The 26,816-nt window shown below is 40.4% G+C and overlaps 3 protein-coding genes across 3 annotated transcripts; 1 reads left to right on the plus strand and 2 right to left on the minus strand.

The window, feature by feature from the left end:
- Positions 1–502: 502 nt before the first annotated feature.
- Positions 503–8,212, minus strand: LOC127779647 (uncharacterized). The gene is made up of 11 exons (XM_052306484.1): positions 7,696–8,212; positions 6,256–6,343; positions 6,066–6,157; positions 5,845–5,963; positions 3,089–3,204; positions 2,882–3,009; positions 2,703–2,789; positions 1,891–1,951; positions 1,734–1,774; positions 1,528–1,648; positions 503–972 (listed from the first exon to the last, which is right to left on the minus strand). Exons 1-11 carry the CDS (start codon positions 8,073–8,075, stop codon positions 913–915), a joined length of 1,293 nt encoding a protein of 430 aa, XP_052162444.1. The 5' UTR covers positions 8,076–8,212; the 3' UTR covers positions 503–912.
- A 6,936-nt stretch (positions 8,213–15,148) lies between these two features.
- Positions 15,149–19,738, plus strand: LOC127779161 (ubiquitin carboxyl-terminal hydrolase 24). The gene is given in 8 exon segments (XM_052305877.1): positions 15,149–15,398; positions 15,401–15,510; positions 15,989–16,678; positions 16,762–16,949; positions 17,530–17,771; positions 18,344–18,486; positions 18,815–18,991; positions 19,279–19,738. Coding segments are annotated over 8 exon segments (1,989 nt in total). The 3' UTR covers positions 19,468–19,738.
- Positions 19,739–21,798: 2,060 nt separating this feature from the next.
- LOC127779162 (protein EARLY RESPONSIVE TO DEHYDRATION 15-like) lies at positions 21,799–22,852 on the minus strand. Its single transcript, XM_052305878.1, has 2 exons — positions 22,734–22,852; positions 21,799–22,614 (listed from the first exon to the last, which is right to left on the minus strand). Exon 2 carries the CDS (start codon positions 22,600–22,602, stop codon positions 22,138–22,140), a length of 465 nt encoding a protein of 154 aa, XP_052161838.1. The 5' UTR covers positions 22,603–22,614; positions 22,734–22,852; the 3' UTR covers positions 21,799–22,137.
- Between the last annotated feature and the right edge of the window lie 3,964 nt (positions 22,853–26,816).

Below are 26,816 nucleotides of genomic sequence, written 5' to 3' on the forward strand. Positions count from 1 at the left end.
AATGGTTAGGATTTAAAATGGGTGGGAAATCATTTCCTTTTCCCATTTGCCAAACACTACCATAATGTAACGGAAATAAGTGGGTAATCTATAAAAACGGATTATCCATTTATTCGTACTATGGGTGGATTCGTGGGCCGGCCCTTGCACCCAGTCCAGTCCCTTCTCCCGCTTGCAAATCCCGGCGCCGGGGATGCGAGCACGGTGGAGATCTCCAGGGAGAGTCGCCACCGCGCTCCTCGCCGGCGAGGACAGAGAAAAGGCGTGGGCCTTCAGTTGGGCCGGAATGGGATGGGATTGCGGCCTTCAAGCGGCCTGTTATGTATATAGGCCGGAACGGGATTGCAGCTACGTGCGGCCCGTTTAAGTCGGCCGGGGGAGAATGAATTCGACCGGAAATGAGTGGAAGTTGACATTGATTTGAAGTTTGTATTTGGTTGAATTGAAACATTGAGCTGGAATTTTAAAACTACACAAAACAAAGGATGGAGTCTTTAAACGCTTCCGCTACTAATGTCGCACAAGGCGGTAATGATTTTTCAGAAGAGTAGCGCAAGCAAGTTCCTTGAAGAAACTGTTTGCAAAAATACAAGTCTTGTTTCGATCAAAAGCTTCAGGAACTCTATCGTAGCAACCTCATAAGGCCACACCTCAGATCTCATGTAGTTGTTTTGTACAAAAAAAAAAGGTACGAACTCCAAAACCCCGAAGGCTTGACACAAACTAGATGCAAATGCTAAGTCATCAGAAAATTTAAAAAATTGTGGACAGTAAGTAAGGTGTTCTTGCATCAGCTACTCCTATTTGGAAGATTTAGGTTGGTTGTTTACTGCTAGTCTACAAATATTGCCGAGAGAGAACAGCTGTCAGGTAATAACAGATTTTGATTGCCGCGGCATCCTGTCCAGGTGATCATTTGTACCATCCAGTAATCATGTACCTCAGCCAAAAGCAGAATAGGCATGACAACGCCTGCCAGACATGAACACATGGAGTTATTATTACCACAGATTGAAATTCACACAGCAAGTATAATTTGTCAAAAAAGCGATAGTAACGGACAGCGATATGTTTAAGTAGCATGGGGCTACTAGAGAGAGGATTGGATCTCCAAGTAATAAGGATATCAATGTCAAGATATCTGAAAAGTGATTCCATTTGAACCACCATTATACCATATAATAACAAAATGTGGATTAGTTACCGTTATCCAAAAAAAATAAATTTGTGGTTTAAGGAAATCTAGTGACCACAAAAAAGCAGATAGGATAAACGGATGGCTTAATTCAAAGAACTTATTCCTCATTTAATGTTGTTATGCATAGCACAAAGTTTTAGCTGGGATTTTGTTTGCAGATATTCCTTGTGTACTGACATTTGCACGAACCCTAGGACAAGGCTTAGCCATAACCATAATGGAGTAGATTTGCAAATACCAACTACTTTATTCATGATAACTTCCACAATGAAACAAAATGAAATCAGTAGTTTGTAGTAGTTTATAGCATCAATGCATTTAGATTTTACCTGAAATATGAGCAGCCTTATGCAAAGGGTCCTCTCTGTGCATCTTCCAAATATCCTAAGGAATATGTTTACCAAGTTACCATCTTTGGTACCCGTCAACAGTCCTGTGTGGGGATCAAACCTGTGGGACGCAAACACATTTTACAATATTTATCAGAAGTTCAACCCACACCTCAATAGGTTTTCTGAAAATATATTCTACATACCTTGGCAACCTGTGCCTTGGGCAGGGAACAAACTTAAACAGCTGTAGCAAATAGGAGCACAAATTAAAGTGTAAGCAGACCAAATGCCTAATTAACTAAAGAAGATATTGTATCAATTGAGAGGAAAATAAAAAAAATGAAATGGATTCTTCCATACCTGTGGGACTGAGCACAGAAAGTTAAGAACCTCAGGTAAAAAGAAGAGCAATAATGTCTCGCTGCAAGTAGAGAAGAGTTATTGATCAGCTGCAGTTGCTAATCAGTATTGGGTAAAGCAAACTGTATGCACAACGAGCACATGCTAGAAACATCAGACAGATGCACATAGAAAGTATTGATGGCACAAGAGAAGCCTAAACAGTTACGCTTCCAGGATATATAATTGTATGGATGGTACACAGGAAGTTCAACAGGCAACATACTTAACATTTCAAAACTAGATATTAAATCCAACCAACACTCTGTGGGCTGTACTAGACCAAGAGGACCATCCCAAAAGATCACCATTTACATGCTTTACATTATATGTGGCAGAAGAGGTAAGAGAACGGTGAGAAAGTGCATGGAGGAAAGACTTAAATGTGCATGAAGCTAGAACAAAGATTCTTGACTGTACTTCACTACAGAATGCAGGCTGTTAATTGCATATCCTTCCATATCACAAACAACCACTCCAGATGAAGCTCGCTAAGTGCTTCTTGTTTTCTTTATTGATAGATAATAACGGAACATGTTTTTTAGACTAAAGGTCAGAGACCCGGCTTTTAATCGAAAGCCACATAGGCAGAGTCTTACAACTGGGGATACCAGCGAAACAGAGGAGCATAACATAGTTTAAACACAAAACTCAGGACACAACTCAGCACGCTAATTCAGGCAGACAAAGCAAAAGCATCATTACACAGGACAGATTAAGTCACAACCAAAAGATAATAACGGAACATGTAGGGGATAACTGAGGACGTTTACCTGAAATGACCCAAAATTCCCACCACAGCCAATGCCATTCCAGCAAAATAGGTGTAGGTATCACCAACGAAAACAGATGAAGGATACCTGATACACACACATACAAAGTCATTCTTTCTGAAACAAAGCAAAAGAACTTTTTTCTTTAAATAAATGTGCATGCTTCCCATGGTCCTTACCAGTTAAATGCGAGCAAAGCTAATGAAGTGGTCAAGAAAGGCAGGACAAGATAAATCGAGAATGCATGGGCTTGTTGCGCTTCAATGTCCGTAGAAGATCCTATGCGCATTACATTATGTATCAAAACCTAAAAAATGTTATACAACATCAGTAGACAAATAGAATTTGGGTTACAAAATTCTCATCGACAGATATTTTGTTCATACCGCAGCAGATATAATAACTGTCTGCCCAACTTCAAGACCATTCAGGCCAGCATGTATATTGATCGAATTTGTACAAAAGACTGCTAATAGGAGCATAAAGAGCTTGTACAGAGAACCTGCATATGGAAGACAATGTCAGGTCAGTGCATTGTATAGCTATTTGCTAGCAATAATAGAATTAAGGTTCATCCATAGAGTTAGGTTGAAACTTGCATAAAGAAAGCAAATAAGCAAAATGAAGAAGTATATCACAGATGCACTGGCTCAAAAATCCCTTCTTTCATTCATTTTATGTTCAACAGATTTAGGTCACTTGTGGAAGAAGCATTTAAAGTGGTTCACTGGAATGAGTACTGATGGTAGATTATCATCTAGCACGTTAGCAGTCAGCATTCACATATGAAGCAAAAAAAAATAGTTGCCAACAAGGATTAATAGTGCTATTACAAAAACGTAGGATCAATACTATAAGATCCCCCTGTACTAATTTGCAAGCCTCCTACGACCTACAGGATTAAGTGATATACGAGATCATAAGTTGATGAAGCTAAGTTCCTATGAAGTAAACCATCACACAAGTTGACCAGAGTCCATGTTAGGCCCAATGTTTCACCAAGTCCCCCTGTCCAACAGAAGTCTTTATTTAAAAGTTTATAAGCCCACTGCCTGAAGCATCTAGGCCCCCGGTGTTAATTTTGGTAATTAATGACAAGCGCTAATTGTGGACTAACCGTTGTCTTTGAGCTATACATTTTAAGTCAGGTCCACGTCATATGTGCGCATGGATGATTATCGATGGATTAAAATTGACGACGCAAAGCAAAGAGAAAGAAGACGGTAAAACTAGTGCTTTAATTTAGAATTGATCGAGGTGTAGGGCGATCAAAATTGCTAGTTTATTTTCTAGTTTCGCTGTACTATTAAGAGGGGTAATGACCTAGCAAAGAGATGATTGAATTGCCACATTAGGTCATTGCATTTTCATTTGTGCTCTCTTTTTCATCACACACACATTCACTTGCAAATTCACTGGGTTCGGCCTGACCAGGTGGCGGTCAGACCGGCCACATAGTGGCGGTCTGACCGGCGTGCCCTGGCCGGTCTGACCGGCCCCAAGCGGGCGGTCTGACCGGCGCATAAGGCCGGTCTGACCGGCGGCACTGGCCCGGTCAGACCGGCCCCCTGGAGGCCGAGATGATGCTGCTCGGGATGGCCGATACAGAGCCGACGGAGCCGTAGTCGATCAGACCGAGCCGATGGCGGTCTGACCGAGCCGAGGCCGGTCTGACCGCCCACTCAACTCCGGTTTGACCGGCCAGGCCGATGGGGCCCTCTGACAGCACTTCAACGGCTAGTTTTCTAGCTGTTGCAGAGTAGCACGATCTGACCGGCCACATACCTCCGGTCAGACCGGCAGAGCACAAAGTTGGGGGATTTCGCCCCCAACGGCTAGTTTTGGTGGGTGGGAGTATAAATACTCCCCCACCAGCAGCAAGGGGACTCTCTTGGCACCCAATTCAATTGCATACATCCCTTGCACCTCTCTCACACCCACTTGAGCTTTGTGTTCATCCATCTAGTGTGTTAGAGGGTTGATTAGCCAAGAGTCAAGTGCATTGCTTCCATTTGTAGAGCTAGTGTGGCACTTGATTGATCATCTCCACGCCGGGTCATTGCTTGTTACTCTTGGAGGTTGCCGCCTCCTAGACGGCTTGTGGATGAGTTGCCCGGTGACCTCTCCGAGAAGATTGTGGAGGAGGCCCGGCGCCGATTTGTGAGTGGTTTGGAGTTCACCACCTTCGGAGTGAAGGAAGAACTACCCTAGTGATCGAGGCTTGGGTAGTCCTCTCCGTGGGCCGGCTCCCGCCTTGCCCACCCCTTGACGAAGGGGGCGTGCGGTGGCTTCGTGGTTGAGCGGTGGAGTTGGACTCGCCTCAACGGGGAGTAGGAAACCAGCGAGTTTCCGAACCTCGGTGAAAAATCTCTTGTCTCCTTGTCTCATTTGATTGTCGCATTTACATTTGTGCAAATTTACTTTTCTAGAAACAAACTAGAGATCATATCACCCTAGGATTACTAAACATTGACATAGGAGTGTGATTTACTTTCCTAGAGATATAGTTGAGCCACAATCACCCTAGGTTTGCAAAACATAACTTAGTTGCTTAGTTAGAGTTGACCCTCACCAAGCCTAGCAACTTAGGTTAGTTTTGATTAGGTGTCATTTAGTTTTAAATCGCCTATTCACCCCCCCCCTTCTAGTCGACATCTCGATCCTACGCTGCCACTGACCTGAGGGACATGCCTACTTATCAGTTACACGGATAAATTTATTTGGACCAAGAAATAACATTGAGGGCTTATTTAGAACATTGGGTGACTGGAAAAGCTAAATTCTTACAGAGGACCTTGGTGAAAGGAAAAAGTGAAATAGCGCCAGCAGACCATACTTACTGATTGTTCCATAAATTCTCATAAAAAATAATAGCCAGTACTGTGGTATTTCATGTCACTGATAATCACAATTCTAAATGATATAGGTCGTAATTAAGAGAGTGTGTCTAGTAACTGCATCAGTGCATATAAAAAAGTTAGTGAAATTTGATGAAATTTCACCAATTACTTTAAGTAAGGAAAGTATCAATTCTCCCACCTTCCAACAAAGATCATCAGTGCTGTAACCAGAATTAAAATATTGCGCAACTAATGAATATTCATCATCACAACGTTAGCTTATTTTGGACTTATCAACATACCTAGCTCCAGAACAGCTACTCCAACATAAGATGTTAGAGGCTTTGGAATGCTGATGGAAGTACCACCAGCATATGCCATCAGCAAAGGAAGTGCTGCAATTGTGGGTAGTAGAAGTTTCCTGTTGAACACAGACCATTCCAAAATAATGTTATTATCATAAAAGGGAAGATAATAGTACATCATTGGAGTAAACTGGAAGGCATTATGAAAAACAACATACACTCTCCATGGAACATCAAGAACATCATCAATAAATCCAAGAAGCACCATAAAGCAGACTGATGCTAGTGCTGCGTTGTATTCAACAAGCCACTGCAACAAGGAAGTCAAAAACAGTAATTGTAACACATGTTTCAGGTCACAAAGCAACGTTTATGAATGCCAATTATAGTAACTTCTAGTCAACATACCATAGAGTCTGCTGTGAAGTTGAAATGTTGAAATAGAATAGCAATGACCAAGTAGACAATCCCAACAACAATGCCAAGTGCCTCAGGCCTGCAAAGCAAGTAAAATGCTTAGACAAGCAAGAACGAAAACTATTTGATTTGTACCTCCAGTGAGTCCTGCTAAACTCTTAAATATTTCAAACAAATAGCACATAATGGGTATTTTTCATATCTTAAAATATTCTCTTACATGCTCAGTAAAACTCTAGAGGTATGCTGATAATTTCCTAAAATCCTACTCCTATGCTTCATGAGCAGGTTAAGAGTGTCTCCAACTGAATTTTTAAAAACCTTGAAGCATATGTATGCACTAGCATGCATTAGTAACATGGCCCAAAGGAGGTAGTCACAACTCATAACCTTCCTTAAAACAACTTTTGTGTCCTTGTTTTGAGCGACACGTATTTCCGAGAATCAAGAACTTTTGCCAAGAAGAAAAAAAAAAGAGAAGGAACTGTTGAATGAAATTTGAGTGATTGATGAACTCCAATGTATCAGTTCAGTTTACACTAAACAAGTAGTTAGACAAAAACGGTATGGTGCATCAACTCTACCTCTACGTGTCGGCATGCAAGACAAAGGAAATGCTTAACATCCCATAGAAATGTAACCCTATGATGGGCCCAGAAGAAAAGGAAAATTAGTTAGAACACACAAAATCTGAACTATGTTATTCTTCAGTACATCGGTGAAACACTGAAACTAGACAACACAATTTAAGAGTTTACAACTAAGATAGATCTTTTTTTAATAGAACAATTTACTCTGCAACCCAAATGTGATTATCTTCCCAAAGTGCACTAAATACTGCTGGCGTGTTTCAAATTCCCAAAGCACACTAAGTGATGCTAACACTTTCCAGAGACCATACCTACCCAATTACTAGCTCCCAATCCTACAAGACAAAATTGAGTGAACCTGATAAACTATTACACGTACGGAGCATGCATGATGTGTAAGGTTCCACAATCAACATTTGTAATGCGAATGTAGAATGTAAGACAGGTCAGCTACCGCAACAACAATTACCAACATACAGACGCATCACTTGAGGAAATTCCTACTTGAGCTGTCATGAAAAACAGTCAGGTAGGACTGAACAAATCAAGGTATTGTAGTAGCGTGCCCTCTAATTATGGCGTATACCCCAAATGCACTGACCCCAACTGAGCTAAATCACAACTAGTATCAGTAACCGCTACGAGCTACAGTAACCATCTGCGTAACAAAGATCCCAAAGTCAAAATCCTCGCCCCTGATGCTTCCAATAGCAGATCCTCAACAATGACACCTAAATTCTGATGCTAAACACTCAAATCTGGTTAAATCTAATCCTAGGGAAATCGCATTTGCAACCACTGCAGTTAAAGCCATCTTTCAGAAATGCAATCGGTGACTAACACTCTGATCTCGCCCATGGGCAAGCCGCGCTTGTTGATGTCCTTCCCCCACATCCCGCGACGGAGGAGGTAGCGTGCGGCGACGGGGACGAGGCGGAGCACGACGACGAAGCCGCCGAGGCTCATGGCCCCGCAGATGAGGATGGATCGCCGCAGCGCCGCGTCCAGCGGGTAGTGCACGAACGCAAGGTACGAGAAGGGCGCGAGGAAGGCCACCATCGCCGCGGCGACCACGCGCAGGTTCGGCGCCCGGAGCACCAGCTCAGCATCCGCGGCCTCCGCCGCCGCCACCGCAGCAGCCGGCCTCGCCCGCGGCTGCGCATCAGCGGGTGCCGCCGCCGCCGCCGCCGCCGTCGCCGCGGGCCTGCGGCGGGCGTCCATGGGAGACTAGGAGGGGAGTGCTAGGGTTTCGGCAGAGCTTCTCCGGCGAGTCGGCTGGTGCGGCGGCGGTGGCGGGGGTTTGGTCGCCGGCGAGGGGAGCCGGGCCGTCGAGGAGGTCGGGGAAAATTTATAGCCGCGGCCGTGTTGTGACGTGGCAGGCTCCCATTGGCTGGAGTCACGTGTTCGGCGGCCACTGGAATGGCTAGCGAAGCATGAGGAATCTTGCGTGGAATCGAAGTGATCAGAGAACGAGATCTGGACCGTCCAGATGTTATCTAACGGTGTAAATCTTCCTCAGTTGAAACTGCCCTCGGCCTGCATTGGCATTGGCATTGATACTGTGCTGAGGTGATCTGAGCCTTAGATTTAAGATCCGATGGTTGTAGGGACTGCAGAAACATAACCGAGTGGTTGACAAGGGGTTTGATATATTTGATAAGCCCTTGAGAAATAAACAAAAGTAACCAAAAAATATTTTTAGTTAAAACTTTTTATCTCTATTCTTAGAGGTTTATAAACTCAGAGTGTGTTTGATAAATGGGATATGAGAGATGGGACTGGGAAAGGGAAAGGGAAATGGATGAATGGCTAGGATTAAATAAGGTGTAAATAATGGATGGTTAAGATGCGATGTTGCTCTTTGGAGGGTGGGATATTATTTTTCAATCCTATTTGCCAAACAAAACCTCAAGGTTAAAAAACAAGCTTAAATAAACATCCAATTTTAAATAAAGCTTTGAAAATTAATTTTGGTTCTTATGGACTCCTAATTTAACTATTATACTTTTTCACAAGGTTTATAGCAGATTTATGTTGGCCTCCTATGATAAGCATGCGTAAAAGATTTGGAATGCACGTTTTTATTGGATACATAACTAGTTACAAACAAAATCACAATCCCACAGAAGAAGCAAGTGGTGGATCTACTACCACCCCTACAAACAAGTACCTACCTTTTTATGAATGGAGAGAAAATAGTGTGGCGCTAATGGACCCACCTGTTAGAAAAAGGAGGTATGTCGAAAGTGATGGCAAAAACAGGTCAATGATAATGTTTTTTTAGAATAAATCTATTGCAGCGCACGAGTAATATGTTACTCCCTCCGTTTCATATTATAAGACTTTCTAGCATTACCCATATTCATATAGATGTTAATGAATCTAGACACACACATATATATATGTTTAGATTTATTAACATCTATATAAATATGAGCGATGCTAGAAAGTCTTACATTGTGAAATGGAGGGAGTAGTAGAGAAGAGCGTTTGACTTTGTAAAGAAAAAAAAAATAAAAGAAGATTTGTGCTCATGTGCTAATATGCCCATGACACTAAATTGAGGCATAGGTATATAATTCACGATAATTTGCTCCCTCACTTTTAAATTAGTTGTTGCTTTAGCTTTATCCTAAGATAAACATTTTAACTTTTGATTATTAATTTTTAAAATGCTATATAGGCTAACATGTTAACTGTGCATAAAAACATTACTCATGATGAATCTAAAAATATATAAATATTATAAAGTTTAACTGCATGGATTATTCAAATCAACGATAAATATTTGACTCATGACAAAGCTAAATCGGCATGCAATTGTGGTCTTATCTCTACTACTACAAGGGTGTATGCACGGAAAACGGAGCGCTTCATTAGTGCGCGATTAATTAAGTATTAGCTATGCTCTTTTAAAAAAGATCAATATGATTTTTTAAGCAACTTTCGTATATAAACTTTTTTAAAAAAAAACGTACCATTTAACAGTTTTAAAAGCGTGCGCGTGAAAAACGAGAGGAAAAAGTTGGGAACCAGTAGTGCCGAACACACCTAAAAGAGGTAGCCTTCATCCTTCTGCCCCCCTCCTCCTAAAACCACTTCCTTCCATAAAAATCGATTTCTCTAAGAAAACCTGACCATAATTAAAAAAAAAACTAAGCAACCAAACCTATCCAAATTCTTCCACTAAACTAAACTAAATAAATAGACCATTGCAACGCACTGCTATATAACTAGTTTCTCCAAACAACAACAACAAAAAAAACAAAACAAAGAACTCAATCCTTGAAAATGTTATATAATCTGATGGAGCTTAGTTCACCTATGGTATTTGAATCTGATGAAAATAAAAATTAAGTTGACGCACGTAAAATGAAAAAGCCATTAGCACATAACTAATTGAGTTTTTAGTTATTACAAACTTGACAAATAGATATATGTTGATATTTTAAAGCAACTCCTGTATAGAGAGTTTCTGCACAGAACTGTTTAGTAGTTTAAAAAGCGTTATAAGTAAAATGATCTTAGGCCCTGTTTTTTCTCCAACAAGGGTTACATGAAGATTAAGATTTTCGTAGCAAAAACGCTTTTCAAACTGCTAAACGATGCGTTTCGTGCGGAAACTTTCTATATGAAAGTTGCTCTAAAATATCATATTAATCTATTTTTTTAAGTTTGTAATAATTAAAAGTCAATCAATCATACGTTAATACCATATCGTTTCGCTAAAAAACTTAATCTGCATCTCCATCTTACACCACCTTATTCAGAAACGTACCTCTCTCCGATTTTTCTTTTTCTGAACACATGCAAACCACTAATTACAATTGTGAGCACGCAAAAATTGGAATTCTACTTCTAAGCAAAACTGCCCACGTCACCACCATAAATCTGATTGGCCTGGTGATAACTGTCCACGATATGGGCTACCTATTTGTTTAAGGAATAAGTCTATTACACCTCCCTAATTTCTTATCCGGTTGGCAATTTTGCTGTCTTGTTTTTAATCAAGAACATACAAGTTTTTTTGTTTCTTTCTCGTATCTGGCTATATTCATATAATAGTGAGATAAGAATTGCATAGTTATATTAAAAAAAAAGTAAGAAATGCATACGGTACATTGAATTGTAAAACCAAAATAAGACAATATAAACCATATTTAAACATGCAAACTCCAAATAAACGACCATGAGTATGTCAAAAACATTATTATGAAGTAACAGAAACTAGAGATGTCCATTCATTTTCCCGAAAAAACTAAGACATAATTAATTTTGCAATCAAAATGCATTGGAGCCTTCATGGCATAGGTCCCAGAATTAAGACACGATACATTTAAACGGTTCTAGAATATCTAATTGTTGGCCTTCTATATTATCTTCCCAATGACTAGATCATTCTGTCAGTGCGGTCCGCTTGATGATGCACCTGCAAGTAAACCAATATTAGCATATTATAGTGTTAAGTAAGGTCTCAAATAATGTGAGAGAACTATCCTAACAAAAAGTTACAGTTACAAACCGGCTTGATTCTTATCTCGTGTTGAACGATGTGCTTGATGTCCCAGTCGTCGACCTTGCATTTCATCCATATACATTGGGATTCTGTTGTGTCTCCGTCGACCCCGTTGTATTAACCTCTTGTCGGGCACAATAACTGAACCAATATATGGTGGCCACTCATTTTGATTTCCATATGGATGAAATTGACCTGCCCAAGTGCTTGCCAGTGTTGACGAAGAGTAATATGGATGGATAAATTGATTCTCATTGAAATTTCTATCCTTGCAAACAGCAAGGGCATGAGCGCATGGTATTCCAGTGAGGTTTGGCTTTAGGCATTCGCACATAGGAGGAGTATCATTGTGTATAATTACTTTATACTTGAAATCTCTTCGAACATATGCAGTATGATTTCCTTGCACTACTGCAACTCGCTCATGGTCAACCTTGACCTCATACTCACCACCTTCATCACCATAAGAAGTCACGTGCATGGATCCAGCCTTATTCCCTCGCTTTATTAACAAATTCTCAACCCGATGGGACCATATTTTCTCTGAATCTGCAAGTTCAAGAGCAGATTTTCTTCTATCAACAAACCATTCTAAGCATTTATTAAATGTTTCCTCCACTATTGCTGTCACAGGTAATCTCCTTGAGTACTTGAACACATTATTTAATGATTTAGAACCATTACTTGTCATTATACCCCAACGGTAACCACCATCCATGCATTGAAACACCTCTCAGGTTTCTCAGGCTCATCTTTATCCTCCTGTCGATATTTTCCAACACTTTTTAGATAATCAATTGCATTTGGACAACTTTGTGTAATTGCATCCATGCCTTCTACAAACCTGCGTGGTTTCTTCTTCTTTACAGCCCACTTGAATGTTTTTATCACATCATCATTTTTACATCGCTTGTACAGATTCTCAGCAATATGTTGGGAACAAAATCGATGCACACACTCACCACCAATTTCGTTCCATCCGATATGTGGCTGCTTGAATACCCACTTTATAGCCTTGTGACGATCAGAACAACACACATGAAATTACCAAAACCAATCACCTCTTTTCTTAGCCATCTCATAAACCAACCCCAATTGTCACTATCCTCCTTTTCCACGATTGCAAAAGCAAGTGGTAGTAACCTATTTTCAGCATCATATCCACATGCTATCAACAACCTGCCCTGATACCTACCAGATAAAAAAGAAGCATCCACACTAATTACCGGTCGAAGGTATGGGACGGATTCAATGCATGGCCCAAAAGCCCAGGCCAAACATTTGAATGATTGGTGTCCTTCAGGAGATGTAGGATTTGATAGAAGTTGATATTTTGTACCCGGATTAGATGCTTTCATTGCCTCCAACAACGGTGTGACAAGTGCATATGATTCTTCCCAACTACCAAACAATTGAGCTATGGCCAACTCTCGACCACGCCACAACTTGTTGTACTTTGGTTTCACATTTTTATATCTTTGTCGAACCAACTGACGTATGCTTAATATACTCAACTCCAAATTCTCCTTTAGATCATCACGTATCACATCAGCAATGACCGCTGCTGTTAGCTGTACATGATCAAATCAGTCAACAGGTGCACGACATGTGTGGGGAAATTGGCAAGTTTGTATTTTCCAACTCGAACCAATTTTTGTTGTTTTTGCATATAGCTTCCACTTGCAAGTACTATCTTTGCACTTGAAATCTAGTCTTGATTTGTTGCTTGTAGATACCCTTACTTCCATATTATTACTAATGTGAAATTCATTTACTGCAAACTGTAGGTGTTGCTTGGAGTAAAAAATTCGACCTTTGGCCAATGGACTCTCAAAGTGTCTCTTTGAACCAAAGAAACAATCATCAGCTCTTGTCTGACGCAACACAGAAATGTCATGAAAGGCACTTACGGGGTGCTTACCAGACCTACCCATGAGTGGCTGCGATTTTGCAGAATTAACCAATGCAATACTATCATTCATATTCTCTTCGTCTTCGCTACCCTCCTCCACATCTTCCTGGTCTTCATCCTCGTCAATATTGCCTTCATTGTCTGTCTCTTCTCCAACATAAGCCTCCTCTTCAACATTTGTTTGCACCACATTCCTAGCATTATGACCATCAAGGGAAGGCATCACAATTGATTCTTCTCCATCTTGATTAGCTTCAGAAGAGATGACATGACTAGGTGATTGATTAACTAATCCTTGCTCAATAATTTCAATGGTTGGAGCAGTGTTAGGTTCATTATTTCCTCTTGTCATGACACCAATACTTGAAGTATGACTTCTCCCAATATTAATTGATGCAGTCTCAACATACAATTCTACCATATGCCAATTGGTCCGTGCTGATGTCATTTCAAGGATCATTTGCCAAGATCTTTCCTCGTATAAGGGGATTAACTGGAAAAAATGTGGACCAGGTGCCCCAACATCATACCTCACTTTTACAACCAATGAATATGCAACCTCAGAAAAATCTAGGCCACGGAAAATCTCATTTTTCACATCTTCTAGCGTAGTAGACTTGATAGCAGGAAAAGTGATCTTGGGAGGAATACTATATGATGCACCTGCCTTCTCTTCGTATATGATTTCACCACCCGCATACACAAGAACAATTATCATGGCTTGTGTAGTTGTGCCTAAAAAACAAATAACATGTTATTATCATTCACTTGATATACATGTGAAAGTAGCGTGAACTATTTACCAAACATATATAAATGTTGAATTCAATCTAAGTTTTTGGCATAATATAATAGACAATTAATATATAAAAAAAACATATGCGGAAAACGGTGCCCCATGAAAAAAGTTATCTAACTTATCGTATATATGGGAAAAGCGCTATATGGTCCAATGTAGACAACGGCCAAGTTGCAGTGTGTGTATGTATAAACCATTTAATATAACCTTCGACAGTGACAGTATTAGTGTGGCCATAGTGCAACTAAAATTCATCAATTCTGAGCACATGAGACTAATCAAACTAGCGTGCAGCAAACAATTGATCCACTAATATGAATCGCTAGTATTGAAAATTTAGTAGTATAATACCACGTTGTTTGTATTCTCTTTGTGATATGAACAATGGAAAAAAAAAACTCGTTGTATGCAACTTTAAACCCTATGATTTTGATGTACTACCGGATGAATTAGATTTGAACAATGGGGAAAACTCACCGTCTATGCAGTTCCAATATCCAAAACGGAAGCCAACATCTAAAACCAAGAAATATTGTTTGCTGGGTTAGGGCGGAGGAAGCTGCGATAGAGAACGAACAAAGTTCGACTCTGACGACAACGGCAAGATGGCAAACTGCCCTAGTTTTCTTGACTCCCCGTAATGATGCAACTAACCAATTTTAGAGGTGGGTTGTTGGGTTAACTTAATCAATTCAGCAGCCCAATACGGCCCAGTAGTTTGTTGGGCTACTGGTTAGATGGAAACATATTGCTGCATATGAGCATCTTGCCTAAATAATTAAATGTGATTGTTGCGTGCTCACATTTGTAATTAGTGGTTTGCATGTGTTTAGATAAAAAAAATCGGTATCTCTCTAGTAGACTAGTGCTAGTAGCAAAACCTACCGAATATGGAACACAATCGGAGTCGATTTCCAGGGCCGTGAAACACAAACGCTACTGGACTCCTTTCCGCCTAATAAAAAAGCTCAAAGCTCACCGCGACAAGAAGAAGCCCAGCCCACGACAAACCACACCCACCACCACGCACGCACGCACGGTATACATACACCTTCACATTGGGGGCGATGGGCAGCAGCAAGGCCAACCACCCGGCGGCTTCCTCGTCCAAGGTCTCCTCCGTCTCCTCCTCCAAACCCAAACCCAAACCCACCCCGATTAGAAACCCTACGCCTCCGCCTCCTCCTCCTCGCCGCCGCACGCCCCCGCCTCCGCCGCCGGGGTCGGGCCCGGGGCCGCAGCGACCTTCCTACCTCTCGGTAGCGCTCCGCCGCCGCGGGCCTCCCGCGGGCAGCGCGGCCGGGACCCCGGCGCCGCCGCCGCCTTTGATGTCGCCCCCCCGGTCGCCGAGCGCACGGACCCCGTTGTCTTCCCCGCTTCATTAGCCGAGATGAGCGGCGGCGGCGGCAGCAGCAGCAGCGACGATCAGGTATATACCCCACCCCCATCTGCTCCCCGCGCATCGGCTGGCTCGTGGCTGCTACGGGGTAATTGCGTTTTTGGGTGCGAGTGAATTAATGTTGTTTTTTTTTTTTGGGGGGCGGGGGGGCGGTATTGTGATGCTTCAAAGTTTGTCTGGATCATGGTACATGTGGCACTAGATTAACGCAATAAGTATGCTACTCACTTGTTTTAGGGGCTTTTGTGGCCGATTACTGCATAAGCTGTTGTTGCTTTGAAGTTATATGGAGTAAGAGTAGTTCGTTTGAGTTTTGAAGGTGCTACTTCAAAATTTTAAGTGGAACCAAGCATTCCCTTAAGCCAATGCAGCTCCTCCTGTGTTAGCTTGATATTTAGGGCTACAGATATCGACGATATTTCGATTAATAGTTGTTTTGGACGCTCCACAAGTTATTATGGTCCTGTGGTTATGATTTTCTCATCATATAGTTGCTCCTGTTGTGCAGATCCTTCTGTTTGGGAGCTTCACAGAGGCTGAAACCAAGTTGTGGCAGCCTAATGCAAATAAAACACGGGAACTCTCTGAGATCCAGTTTGGGTCACTGAATTTCTCAGCTCTAAATTTATCGAAAGAATCAAATTCTATTACTCAAGGTGCTGTCTATCCTGCAAAATTAAGTGACGGCCAGAACAAAATCATCATTACAAAGGATATTGCATGCAGCAACAAAAAGGAAACAGTAGCTCCTACATTACCAAATGGCAAGCCAGTGCTATTCAATGGATCTCCCACTGCCAATGCCAATGTGTCTCCCAACAATGGCGTCATTGAGAATAATCAGAAGGCTGTAGCTGCAGTTCTCACGAGTGTTCCTGCTAAAAATGTCAGCAGCCCAGCACCACTTTCAGTGCCAGAGGTGGACCATGATGGGATCGAACGCAATCAAAACAGCAGTTTAGTCCCAGAAATAACTGAAAATGGAGGGCCAGCTATTGATACACCAACTACTGCAGCTCCAGTGGATGAGCTTGTGACAAGCTTAAATAAAAAGGACTTTCGGAACAAGCCCTTGCTTCCTCATGGTTTGAAGAATACAGGAAATATATGCTTCCTGAATTCATCCTTGCAGGCATTGCTCTCATGCTGGCCTTTTGTCCAGCTTTTACAGAACTTGAGGAACCAGAATATACCTAAGGTGCTGCTATTTAAACAATTAAGCTTGATGTTCTAACCCCACTTATTTCAGGCTAATTTTTCTGACTACTTGTTGCATTTTAGGCTGGTTACCCAACACTGAATGCATTTATTGAGTTCATCTCTCAATTCGACGTGCTCGATGATTCAAATGTTAAGAAAGACGAGAAGTTTGCTACAATAGCTTCAAAATCAGTTATTCCCTCCATGTTTGACACAGTTCTGAGAAATTTTACTCCAGATGTGCCAGCTGGAACAGCTTCTAGGCCAAGGTAAAAGACTGTTAATGCATTTTTTTTAACTATTAGTTTTACTTGTGTGAAAGTAACTCATCTAGTTGTTAATGCTGATAATCTGATGTTTGGTTTGTCGGTGCAAATTGTGGATATCAATGACTTTTTGGCATTTTCTTTAACATCTTTAGTCCAACAAGCCATGGATGGCAGTTTATAGTCTGGTGTTTAGCTGATCCTTCTAGTACTATAATATATTTTGTTCATTCTTTCTTAAAGAGCTGTATTGAGTGTATTAAGTTAAAACCAATGGCTCAATGCTTACAAGCATGATTGCACGATGCTTACGATGCTTTTGAACCCCTGACTATATCCTTTTTTTTTTAACCCTCTGCTTGAGGCTTTGCTTGTGTATCACTATGATATTTAGGATATATGCCATATAAATATGAAGTTCATTCAAACAAAGTAGTTTGCTGCATCACATATCGCTGGGACATTGTGCATGCTATTCTCTATCCACTTCTTTGTGTTGTTGTAAATGTCCAGTTTTAAGGGTTCACCTCAATTTGCAGTAAGCTATCCTTGTTTCAGTTTATGATGCTATGTACTTATGCAGGCAGGAAGATGCTCAAGAATTCTTAAGTTTTGCGATGGATAGAATGCATGATGAACTAGTGAAGCTTAATGGCAATGGCTCAAATTCAAAGGAGGGTATGATTGTTTCATCAAATGATGATGATGCTTGGGAGACTGTTGGAAAGAAGAACAAGTCTGCCATAATGAGGAGTCAGAGTTTTGTTCCCTCCGAGTTAACTGCTATTTTTGGAGGCCAGCTGCAAAGCTGTGTGAAAGCTACTGGTAAAATTTTCTTGTGCAGAGAAAAAGCGCACACTGTTTTGGAAATTTTAATGTCCTTGCTTTCCATGTCATTACTGTTATGGTATATCTAACCAACTCAACATTTGCTTGTGCCATGTAACTCTATAAATGATGTTCCTAAGCATGCACGAAAGTTGTCAGGGAAATAGTGTATATGCTTATGCTTGACAATTGAGATTAACTTAAAAAAAGAAACTGTTATACTATTTATTTCTCCCTAAGAAGTTATTTGACATTATTACCAGAATCATGGGCTATTGTCCTTATTTTATACCTGGAAGGTTTACTTCATTGTCATTCTTCTAGTTTTACTAACAAGTCAAATCACACCCATTAGTCCTTAAGGTATTACTGAATACCACTCCTACATGAATCATGTAACTCAATATACCTTTTGCGAATATGTTCCCCACTGATCATGAACTCATGACTGGCAAACCATTTGTCACGGACTCAAGGTGAAAACTGTGTTTGAGTGGGTCAAATTGTGCAGTCATTTGCTCTGCTTTGCTTGGTGAGTGCAGACTGATGGATTATTCTTTTATCTGCAGGTAACAAAGCATCAGTCACCGTTCAGCCTTTTCGACTGATCCATCTTGACATATTCCCAGATGCTGTTCAGAAACTTGATGATGCCCTTCGTCTGTTTGCTGCTCCTGAATCTTTGGAAGGATACAGAACAGCTGCTGGAAAGGTAGCTTGTTGAAATTTACTCTATTATTTGACCTCTTAATTATGTCACCACTCAAATGATTTGTTAATTGCATGTATGTAAACTTGGTTTTTTTACATGCAATGGAAAATCCATTTTGCATCTACTGCATTTTACTCAGTAAACTATTTATGAAGCCTTCCTTTTTCAATGTTAATATTCTGTTAAAGCTGCTATTTAATAAGCTATGTTGTTGAAACTTCTCCTTGTGGTACCACTATATTTGGTGCTTTCTTCTTCATATGAAAGATGCAACTGTTATTTCTTGCAATGAGTTAAAATTACAATATGTCAAACTTTGATCTTGCAGGCTGGGTTGGTGACGGCTAGAAAATCAGTGAAGATACACTCACTTTCAAAGATAATGATACTGCACCTGAAGAGGTTTAGTTATGGAAGTCATGGCTGCACGAAACTCTTCAAGCCAATTCACTTCCCTCTTGAGCTGGTTCTTAGTCGTGATCTGCTGAGTTCGCCATCATCAGAGGTGATAGTTTGCCCGATATGGTTTTATACATTTCCTCTCAAAATTTTGAGCTATCTTTCATTTGTTTCATCCCTCCATTTTCCTCTTACAGAGGCAACCATGTCTTGGTTATGCAATTATTGTGTTATTGCATATGCAGTAGGCTTAAGTTTGCACTCCAAGTTTATGCCCCCATTATGGAATCACGATCATTTCTTAGTTTCCAACATGCTATTGAATTTGAGACAAATTGACGCTTCTTCAAATAGTTAAAATGGGATCTAACAACTTGATTTCATCACATGCAGAGTAGAAGATATGAGCTTGTTGCAACCATCACGCATCTTGGGGCAAACCCGTCCAGGGGCCATTACACTGCCGATGCAAAGTCTGCCAGTGGGCAGTGGCTTCGCTTCGACGATGATAACGTCACACCTGTCAGTCTGAACAAGGTCTTGCATGACCAAGCATATGTCCTGTTCTACAAACAATTATAAGTTTGGGGGTATTGCTACGGAGTTGATTAGCGGTTCTCTTATTGCTTGAACAGCTAGATATATACTAACTATATCGCCCAGTTAATGTAGCTGCCGTGTAACTGAGAATCTTGTCTCAAGTGCCTGGTTTCCTGCGTTTATTTATATATGCTCGATCACATAGTGGGGGATTTTTGTTCAGGCCATTGTTGAGGTTTTGTAAAATGCAAATGTCATCTTGGTAATGACCATTAAAGTAACCATGAGATGATATCACTCGTTAGCCCTAAGAAACTATATTGATCATGTTATTGCGGTGTTGCATTTGATTATATTAAAACGTGATTAAAACGTCCAGCTTGTGAGCTTGACGATTGCTGAAATATGGCTCTATGGCTGCCTACTGCGCTTCAGGTTTCAGTGGCTGTCAATCAGTTTGGAAAGCTGAAGCTGTAGAGATCAACCTGAAACTGTGAATTTGTGAAGCAGTTTATGCCTACTATATACGAGAGATCGTGGCTGATCTAAAATGACTTCTGCAGATGCCATTTCCTCGTAATGCTGGATCATGATCCGCAAGAGATGATATCTTGCACTACAAAATGAATTCTGCAGATGTCATTTCTTCACAATGGTGGATGATCTATCAAATGAGGTGTCATTTCTTCACAATGGTGGATGATCTATCAAATGAGGATTTCAACACCCTTTTTGCACAGTTGTACACTGATTTGTATTTTTCTCCTCTTGCTCTTGTGCCATCCTTCATCTCCTTTCAGAGACTCAATTCTCCCGAGGCTTTACACTACTATCCGGTACGTATACCTAAGATCCCCCTCCGTCCCAGAATATAGGTTTTTGTATTTTGGGACGGAGGGAGTAACAATCACTCCACTGTTCGAGCATGAATTGATGTGCAAATTATTCGATTTCTCTGTCAATACGTCCTAATTTGCAGCTTGTGACAACCATCAAATCGAGGAAGCTGCCGATTGTGCTTTGCTGATGTTATCTGTTCAAGGAGCCCTGAAAGTCTGAAACTGAAAAACAACATGAATAACAGTGAATGATTAGAACCCAGAAACCTGCTAAATTGTTTATCAGTGAACATCTTCATAAACCGTAGTGGAACCCTTCTGAAATCAATCTGAACTGAAGCTGGCATCTGCCTGTTAATACATTATACATAATAAAATTACCGGATCATCATTTTGTGCAGATCAACACACTGTAACTGTAGTATGCAGAAATCCCGATCTGCAGCTGTTCCTGTGATCCTGTCTAGCATTTTGTAAAGAAGAAAGCACTGGAGCATGAAAAAACCAATCTGAAGCTGTTCCTGTCAAGCATTTTAGTTGTTTGTTTGCGTTGATACGTTCTTTGTTTCTCTGTGGTATTGTCAACCAGTCAAATTGCAATATAATATCATTGAGCGTTATATTTGACCAAGTTACTTCTGAATTCATGCAGACCACTATCACTTTTGACCAATTACTTCTGAATTCATGTTCCTTTCTCTATTATCACTTTGACCAATTACTTCATTTATGTTCTTCACCCTACAATCACTTTTGAGTTTTGACCAACTACTTCTGAATTCATGTTCTTCTCCCTAGCTTGTTTTAGAGACTTGACTGCTGAATCAACATGGCCTTCCATAATTTGCTACCTAACTGAACCTAAACCAAGACATTCTCTTGCACGATACATTTTGCTTTCATGCTTATAGTTTAGAAACCATGTCTTATCTTGCATTGCATACTAAGTTCTCAAATAATTTAATGACAGTTTGACATGGCTGAGCTGCATGCCTGTTTATGCAAAGCTGGCATGTTCATCATACGAACTCTTCAGTTCAAAGTTGAGAGAGTCAACCAGAAATTGAAAGCCAACGTCAAGAATAAATCAGCTACCTATTGTTAGAATGTCTATGGATATCTCTGCAACCTTAACAGCCAGCTGCAGAAATCAATCTGAACTTAATGCTGTTTCCGTCTAGCATTTATCTGTGACACCTCACACGTAGATATTGCTCCTTGAATGGTACTTATGTTGCTTTCATTTCTAAAGTTACTAAATCATGACCAATTCGATGGCGATTTCAGTCCCAGTTCGTCACATTTCCACACTGATGTCTTTCAGAGGCTTTAAACTTCCACCTTCTTTTCAGAGCTCCCAATTAAATCATCTTTCTTGATCAGTCACTTCCATTTTTGCTACTGATGATGCCAGTAATAAACCACCATCATCGGCATCGCACATGATGACAATTGACGACAACTTTCGAGATCCAACAAATTCACAGACAACAAAAGAACAGGTTTCTACCAGATTCTGAAGAGAGCAAAGGAATAATCAGAAGTTGAAAGATTCTAAACATTAGACTGCTTGCCATCTTAATATATCCAACATTAACAAGGGCGGTAGTAGAATCATTAGTACACATGATTCTACATCACTCTCTATTTTTGCTTTTTTTTTTCTAACACATTTTAGATGATGCACCTGAAACTGAACAGAAGCTGCTTTACTACCACAAGGGATGCAGCACCAGAAAGCTGCAATTTTTTCCCCCATTTTTTTTTCAGTTTTTATACACAGTGAAGAAAAGCAGAGAGACTAAACTCTGAAAACTCCAAGGTTATACACTAGACAGCAGCAGCAGCAGCATCACCACTCACCCATGGCGCTCTAGCGAGGCTGGTGGATGACGTGGCGGGCGGCGCCGCCCTTGGCGGCGACGAACTGGACCGGATTCTCGGCGTGCCTCACCATCCCGGCGCCGCCCAACCTCGGCGAGTTGAGGCTGAGCGCCCTGAGCACGTCGGCGTCGAGGGTGGGAGTCGTCGTCGGCTTGTGGTGGACAGGGGGGTCGGGGGTGTAGAAGAGGTCGTCGGTGTCGACCATGTCGAGGAGGTCGAGCGAGTCGTCGGGCAGGAGCGCGGCGAGGTCGTCGTCGAACACCTGGCGGTGGTGGTCCTCCTCCGCCGCGGCGTCCTCGTACATCTGGTGCTGCCTGAACCAGTGGTCGCGGAACCACGCCGTGGTCTTGACGAGCTCCCACCACTCCGGCGAGAAGTCCTCCACCCTCCTGAACGCCGCCGGGATGAACGGCGCCGCGTTCGGGTTCAGCGACGACATCGCCATAGCACTCATCCCTCACTCCAACTGCAACAAACAAGAACAACAACAACAACGCCATCAATAACCCAAAAAAGAAACAACAAGAAATTCGCTAGCTAGCTAGCTCATGGCGATCGATCAAGATCGTCGAAGATTACTACTACCTTTTCTTGGGGGGAAATATCTCGTGGCGCGACGCGAACGGCGATTGATTGATTCCCGCGGTTTTGAGAGAGAAACGGTGGGTTTCTTGTTTGGCTTGGCTGCGCGGTGGTGGAGGAGGGGGAGCGCGTTTAATAGGCGAGAGGGGAGGAGTACGAGCGGGTGGGGTGGTGGGGCCGGGTTGTCAGTGGGAGTGGCTGACGTGTGGGGCCGGGTTGGGGTGTGGGTGGGGTGGGTTGGGGTGGGGGTGGATGGTGACTGGTCGGTTTGGGTCCCTTTTTCACATGGGGGGTGGGGCCAATGGGGAGTGTGGTGATGCTTGGGCGGGATTTTCTGTGGGCGAGGGATATAATAATTCGGGTGGAAGTTTCCTGGCGATAGAGATATTGAAGTACTCCTATGGAGAGAGAGAGGGTGTGTTTAATGTGTAAATCGTGTACGGTTAGCTTGTAGTTATCGGATAAGATGGGGCTGTTGGGATGGGACTTTTCAGTCCACCAAGATGTTTGACACTAATTAAAAGTATTAAATATAGACTATTGATAAAACCTATTTCATAACTCGGAACTAATTTACGAGGCGAATCTATTGAGACTAATTAAACCATGAATAATTTATGTGATGCTACAGTAAACATGTGCTAATTATGAATTAATTAGACTTAAAAAATTTGTCACGCAAATTAGCTCTCATTTATGTAATTAGTTTTGTAAGTAGTCTATGTTTAATACTCCAAATTAATATCCAAACATCTGATGTCACATAGACTAAAGTTTAGTCCCTGATCCAAACACCACCTAAGTTCTATTCTTCATTCATTTACTTACTCTATTCCAAAATAATAAAAGAAAGAGATTCCAAATACATTTTTAAAAAGAAATTGATTCATTCTCTCTCTATCCCAAAATAATAAAAGAAAGAGATTCCAAATACTTTTTAAAAAAGAAATTGCTAGCGTGTTGAGGATTGAACACGAGACCGCAAGGTTGAAATACACCCGTTACCACTACTGCATTTCTATTCCAAAACATAACAAACTTTGAGTTTAAAGGTTGCTATTACCTAGCCCCTGACAAATATATAACTACCCCATCCATTTAAAAAAAAAAACTCAATTCTAGCTACGAATCTAGACATGGTTTGTCTTTTTTTTTTTTTTACAAACTAGTAGGTAGCAACATTTTTAGGCCGTAAGAAGTAATAAATTCTCTTTTTATTAAATTAATTAATGTGGGGATTCTATGTTCGTTCATTTCATTATACTTCTCTTGGTCATAAATATTTCTTCAAACTCTATAAAATTTTGACTATAAAATTTCAACAACTGATTTTATGTTAAAAGAAGTTTATAGGATCTAATAAATTTATGATATTATAATAGTACTTTTTGAGACAAATCTATGTAGTAGTATATCATTTGTTTTGTTTCAAGTCAAAACATTTAAAAAATCATGGATTGTCGGAATTGTAAGAAGTTTGAGCAGATATTATCGTAAGCATCAAATGATTTTGACAAGAGGAAGTACATTATGCCAAGTCCTTTTCGGTTGCATAATTATTGTACAGTTGTATATTATAGTATGACAAAGTCACCATTGTACAGTGGGATGACTAGAAGGTACGCATTCTAAATTATTTATGGACGAATGGATTATATGCGTTATTACACTTTTTAAATTATGATTTCTCCAAAAGTAGGCAACTCGTCTATGCTATTTTTATTTTTATAAAATATAATATCTAATTTCTTCGTACTTAATTGCAAAATAACAAGTAGTGACATCAAGAAAAGCTTTTTAGGATTGGTTGAGATTTGGACATGATCTCAATAGCTTTATATATATATATATATATATATATATATATATATATATATCAAGAAACGCTTAATTTATTCCTACTTAGTTGAATCTGCCCAACCATAAAAATAACAGGCCCTAACATTGAGAAAACCAAAGCAACTTTTTTTCAGAGGAAAAAAAAAGAAGATGTAAACCAAAACTAACCCCCGAATTGATCAGCAATGTTAGTATATAGCCTTGGCCAAACCAAAACTAACCCCCGAATTGATCAGCAATGTTAGTATATAGCCTTGGCTTACGGCATCAGGAACTAAACCACAGATTAACTAAATCCAACATGGAGCCCTAATTATTTATCAGATAGATACAAACACGTCGCCATCGAAAACCGGCACCGTCTTGTAATCATACTTAATTGCAAAAAGAAAAAGATTTGGTGAAACGTTTCTTTTATGCCTAGTTGGGTGGTGACATCAAGAAAAGCTTATTAGGATTGATTGAGAATTTAGACATGATCTATCGACGCATGCACTGCCTTTGCTTTCCACGCAACACCCATATGAGCTGAAAAATTGGATTGCAGAATTATCAAGAAAGTGAAATGATTTTGATTGCTATGCTGTGGAACTATAGCAATCAGTCCGAGTTGTAAAGTTTCAGTTAGAAGAAAAATAATTGCAGATAAAAATTCTTGTCTGTTTTACTCGGTCAAAATCGCCGGTCAACTGGCCGGTGTGCTGCTCCACTCAAAGTCTCCTGTGGTAGACTTTGGGGTTACACAGAGTCACTGTTCTTTGAACGCGGTGATAGCTAGGTTTACTGTATGTGTACATCCTGTTTGGAATGAGAAATTCCGTGGAAATTTCACAGTATTTTCAAGACAGACAATGAACAAAAAACCTTTCATGATTTTTTCAGGCATATGAAAAATTCCTATGCTTCAAACGAGAATTCACGATGGATGGTCTGAATCTAGAATTAAGATCTTTTTGACGTAAATTCAGAGAAATATGTTCGCTGACATGTTAGACGACGGGGAAAAGTTATGTCAGAGATTCTTATTAATCCCTAAATTTGTCGTGGGTTGAGAGCGTTTTCAAACCGCTGATCGCCTCCGAATTCAGATCAGCTAATCAAACCGGTGATCATTCCAGCGTCGTCTCATCATCGACCCCATGTGGATGCAACCGTGCACGCCAACCGACAATCAATCATTGGGTAACCTCTGCATCAACACGGGTTTAGAATTCAGAGAAGATACGAGTTCGATTAGAATTCAGGCATGATCAGCAGCAGTTTAATTATAATTTCAGAAGATAAGATACCATGAGCTGTGGATGTTCTGCTGTTCGTCTGTTACTAAAAGATCAGTTGTACTAGCTATGCTATGCTCGAATGATTGTGTTTCTCCATCTTTTTTAAGGTTGGATTAATTTAAGCTGCTAATTACGTAACTTGAGGAAGATAATTTAGACTTATATTAAATTATGTGGCTGACGTGATTTTGATCGATGGGCGAGATGCACATCGGTTGAATGTTGCATTGGACCGCACCTGCTGACCCATTCGAATCATCTAAAGTCGCGCATCATTTTAAATACTAATAATCTGGGCACACATCGATCGCTAATTTGAGCACTGGGTTTGGAGAGAATAAATTAAAAGAACCAAAACGACAAGGAACAGACACCTCATTGATCGGTTTCGCCGTCGCAATCGGCGAAACTATGATGAACATGTTAAAAATAAATAATTTAAGTTAAGCCGACATCACTCCATTTGAAAATGAAGCTAGTGGGATGGGTTATATTATGGTTTTGGTTAGAATTTTGCCATCGATTAATATGACCTATAGCTCTACCGTAGGTTCTTCAGCTTATCGTCCGTAACAAAAAATATATTTAGGAGTAATTTTTATTTTAGAGTTGATATTAATTTTTTTTAATTTTATTTTCTTGCAAATGATCGTTAATTAATAAGAACACATATATAAAAGTTTCACTTATTATTTATTCTTATAAGTTATATGCGAAATGATAGGATTATTTAAGGCCATGTTTTTTTAACACTTTTCCGACTTATACGTTCGTATTTTTCACACGCGTTTTTCAAATTATTAAACGGCGTGCCTTTTATAAAAAGTTTCTATAGAAAAATCTCTTTAAAAATCATATTGATTCAATTTAAAAGTTTTTTTAACTAATATTTAGCTAATTATACGTTAATATATCATTCCGTTTTGCTCGTCGGGTGGGAGGGGATCTCAACCCTAAGTAAATGAAC

The sequence above is a fragment of the Oryza glaberrima genome, chromosome 7 (genome assembly GCF_000147395.1).
Source record: "Oryza glaberrima chromosome 7, OglaRS2, whole genome shotgun sequence".
In the NCBI taxonomy this organism is placed as follows: domain Eukaryota; kingdom Viridiplantae; phylum Streptophyta; class Magnoliopsida; order Poales; family Poaceae; genus Oryza; species Oryza glaberrima.

Coding starts and splice junctions, on each gene's coding strand:
- LOC127779647 (XM_052306484.1), bottom strand. CDS start 8,075: ATGGACGCCCGCCGCAGGCCCGCGGCGACGGCGGCGGCGGCGGCGGCG. Junction 5,964..6,065: donor CTTGATGTTCCATGGAGAGT/GTATGTTGTTTT, acceptor TGTGTTCAACAG/GAAACTTCTACTACCCACAA. Junction 973..1,527: donor TAAGGCTGCTCATATTTCAG/GTAAAATCTAAA, acceptor CATGTCTGGCAG/GCGTTGTCATGCCTATTCTG.
- LOC127779162 (XM_052305878.1), bottom strand. CDS start 22,602: ATGAGTGCTATGGCGATGTCGTCGCTGAACCCGAACGCGGCGCCGTTC.